The sequence below is a fragment of the Etheostoma cragini genome, chromosome 23 (assembly GCF_013103735.1).
Source record: "Etheostoma cragini isolate CJK2018 chromosome 23, CSU_Ecrag_1.0, whole genome shotgun sequence".
Taxonomy (NCBI): Eukaryota; Metazoa; Chordata; class Actinopteri; order Perciformes; family Percidae; genus Etheostoma; species Etheostoma cragini.
This window is the reverse complement of record NC_048429.1, coordinates 373,205-376,469: the sequence shown is the minus strand read 5'-3', so window position 1 is coordinate 376,469 and position 3,265 is coordinate 373,205. Positions and strand designations below refer to the sequence as shown.

Genomic DNA, 3,265 nt, shown 5'->3' with positions numbered 1-3,265 from the left:
GAGGGGGGGGGCTCGCCTTTCTGAGCGGCTCGCAGCTTTTCATCGTGTCTGAAAGAGAAAACACAAACAGTGTTGCTGATTTACAGTAAATTCACTAATGGAGTGTCTTAAATCGCACACTTCTGTACCTATACGAGCAATCTGAGGACGTAGTGTGTTCACTTTGTCGAAGTGCGGTCAAATGCAATGCTACGTAGCGGAAGGGGCGGGGCTAACTTCCAAAACTTTAAATAATGGAGGACGCGGTGGCGAGTCCTGCAACAGAGCTATGCAAGATTAAGGCTACGTTGCACAATCTCAGGAAAAGTCTTCCTGTTCATAACGCAAGTCTTCCTCAGGTCTTCTACAGGTTTCTCTTTAGAGACGACCACCATTTAACTCAGAAAAAGTCATATTACCAGCCCAGTGACTCCGAAGCAGTTCAGTTAAGGAAAATTAAGCTAAAATAAAAGGCATAGTTCCCCTTTAAGGGAATAAACATGCAGATTCCCTTTGGGTCTTAATGCATGTTACTAACTCAACTTCTTCCCTTTCCTGTAGTCTTGTGCTCTCTCGCCCCCGTAGTCCTTTGCTCTCTCCTCTCTCCTCCTCCCCATCTGTATGCAACCTCATTCCATTAATGCATGTTACTAACTCAACTTCTTCCCTTTCCCGGAGTCTTCCCTTTCCCCTCTCCTCTCTCTCCTATTGCTTCCTGCAGGTGTTTCTCTAGATCTGTACAGTCTGGATCTGTGGCTGGAGTTACCTGCTGCCTCCATGTTCCTGCTCGACTCCCTCTGCTACAAATCTCCATGTCTCTCTGTCTCTTCTCGGTCTGTCTGTCTCTTCTCTCTCTCTCTGCCTGTATCTGTCTGTCTCTCCTCCGTCGTTCTGTCTGTAAAACAAATTTTGACCCAGAACAGGAAGACAACCCGATGCTAACTGACCTGAGAACATCGGGAGGAATGATGAGCTGCTCGTAGTTCAGGTGTTCCCCGAGTTCAGCCAGGTAGTTCACGTACGTCAGCTTCTTTCCAAACTTGTGACTAAAGAAGAAGAAAGTTGGATGAGACTGACGACAGTTTGACTTCCTGTTGGAGAAGGGGGGGCGAGCTGGTACCTGATCAGAGGTTTGAACAGGGTCCACACGACTCGGATGAAGTTTGTCGGATGGACGACGTACAGAGTTTTCAGGTTCTTCTTGTATCTGTAACACACACACACACACACACACACACACACACACACACACACAGACAAAGAATTAAAAACAAAATTAAAAATACAAAACTATTTCCACTGTCTGGTTAAGGCTAGAAGGGATCTTGCTGAGAGGTTTAAGCCTCGATGCAGAGGTCCAGGGTTTGGGTCTGACCTGTGACGGTTTCCTGCATGTCCCCCCCCCCCCCCCCCCCCCCCCCCCCCCCCCCCCCCCACCTAGCTGCTCTTTCAAAAAAGGCAGAAATGCCCCAAAAATAATCTTAAAATTCAAAAAAAGAATGGATATCGCTACGGCGGTTACAGTTAAGGCACAAACGTTCCCGAGGAACGATAGATATCTGTTTATATACATAGATCTATATATATATAGATATGTTTTATGAGTATTGTTTTTTCAACATTTTTGTTGCTTTTTCTGACATTTTTGTCCCTTTTTCAATGTTGTAGGTGCTTTTTTTTATGTTTTTGCCATAGGTTTTTGATATTTATATTGTCGACATCTTCAGCTCTTATGTCGACGGCCCATTTTTTGTGCCAAAAGAAGAAGAAAAAAAAAACTGAAAACGGGTCAAATATGACCCGAGGACAATATGGGAGTTAATCCCCGTTGTGTTTGTTGATGAAGGTCCAGAACTGGGCTGTAAAGCTGTTATCATGCTGCTCTTATCCTGGTTATTTACTCTGTTTTGCATGCATTTGCATGGCATTTTATTTTATTTAAAACAGGAAAGTACTGTGTATGTAAACGTGTGTGTGTGTGTGTGTGTGTGTGCATGAGCTGCTGGATTTTTGAATAAAGTATCTTTTATCCATTGTGTGTTTTTTTGTAATAAACGCTGATGCGAGAGCAAGAGCAGAGTGTGTGTTTCTGTGTTTCCAGCTGGGGGAAAGTATTAAAATGACATGAGACTATGTAATGCGTCGTGTTGCGTAGCTTCAGGCCGTAGCCGTGTCCCTTCTCGGAGGCGACGTACTTCCTGTCGAACTCGCTGTACGCTTCTCGTAACCACGTCAGAGACGGCTTGTTTCTGCTCCTCAGGCCGTAATGGAAGTACACCAGGATGTAGTCCATCTCCACATACTGGTCCAACGTGAACTTCAGATACCTGCAGAGGGAAAATAAAGCGTCAAATAACAACGGAAGAGTCTGAACATAGCCAGACCCTCCGCCACAGCGCTGCACAAGGAGGTCTGGCGAGGCCACACGGCATCCTGGATGGGAGAGAAACCTGCTCTGGTTTATCGGTACTTCTTTAAACCAATCGCAGTCATCGTGGGCGGGGCTAAGCGACTGCTAATTAGTCTCAGGAAGAAAGTAGTTTGGGTGGAACATGAAGTTCAGAAGTAGTTTTAGTCGTCAACAGAGACTCTGATTGGACAGATAGTCTAGCTAGCAGTCTGGATTTACCCTGCAGAGACCTGAGGACCAGGTAACCATAGTCCTCAGAAATCAGCCACAGGTCAGAGCCCCGAGACAGAGACGGAGGACGGGGACGGAGGTTAGAACGCCATCAGAGACGGAGGACGGGGACGGAGGTTAGAACGCCATCAGAGACGGAGGACGGGGACGGAGGTTAGAACGCCATCAGAGACGGAGGACGGAGACGGAAATTTACATGAATTAGTTACAAAATAAGAAGAACATGAAGAGGAGAAAATTAATACATTTCATAAACTTATATACAAAAACATAACATAAATGAATGGATGAATGGATGAATGAGCGGAGCGTTTACGGGGACGTACTCCAGCAGGCGGCGGTGGTCCAGCTGGTGCGACGGCGGCAAACAGCAGCTGCTGAAGGTGATCAACTTCCTGCCGTACCTGTCATCACCTGCACAGGTAACACACACACACACACACACAGGAAACACACACGCACAGGAAACACACGCGTGTTTTCGGGATGACGCTATCACCAGAAGGACGCTGATGTATGTATCTCACATGTCTCTGCCTTGCCTGCCGTGTATGTTGTTATGCTATGTAGGTCTAGACCTCTCTATAATCTACAGATAGAGCAGGTCTAGACCGCTCTATAATTTACAGATAGAGCAGGTCTAGA

General features: G+C 46.2%; 1 protein-coding gene across 1 annotated transcript in view; it reads right to left on the bottom strand.

The window, feature by feature from the left end:
• Window positions 1-5: 5 nt before the first annotated feature.
• Window positions 6-3,265, bottom strand: part of LOC117939043 (rho GTPase-activating protein 8-like) — a gene marked incomplete at its 3' end in the record, with an annotated part of 26,914 nt that continues 23,654 nt past the window's right edge. Inside the window, exons 5-9 of the mRNA XM_034864086.1 lie at window positions 2,947-3,034; window positions 2,175-2,306; window positions 1,100-1,186; window positions 927-1,025; window positions 6-48 (exon numbers count right to left, since the gene is read on the bottom strand). Of these exons, the coding sequence (XP_034719977.1) occupies window positions 6-48; window positions 927-1,025; window positions 1,100-1,186; window positions 2,175-2,306; window positions 2,947-3,034 (449 nt within the window). The remainder of the gene's footprint in view (window positions 49-926; window positions 1,026-1,099; window positions 1,187-2,174; window positions 2,307-2,946; window positions 3,035-3,265) is intronic.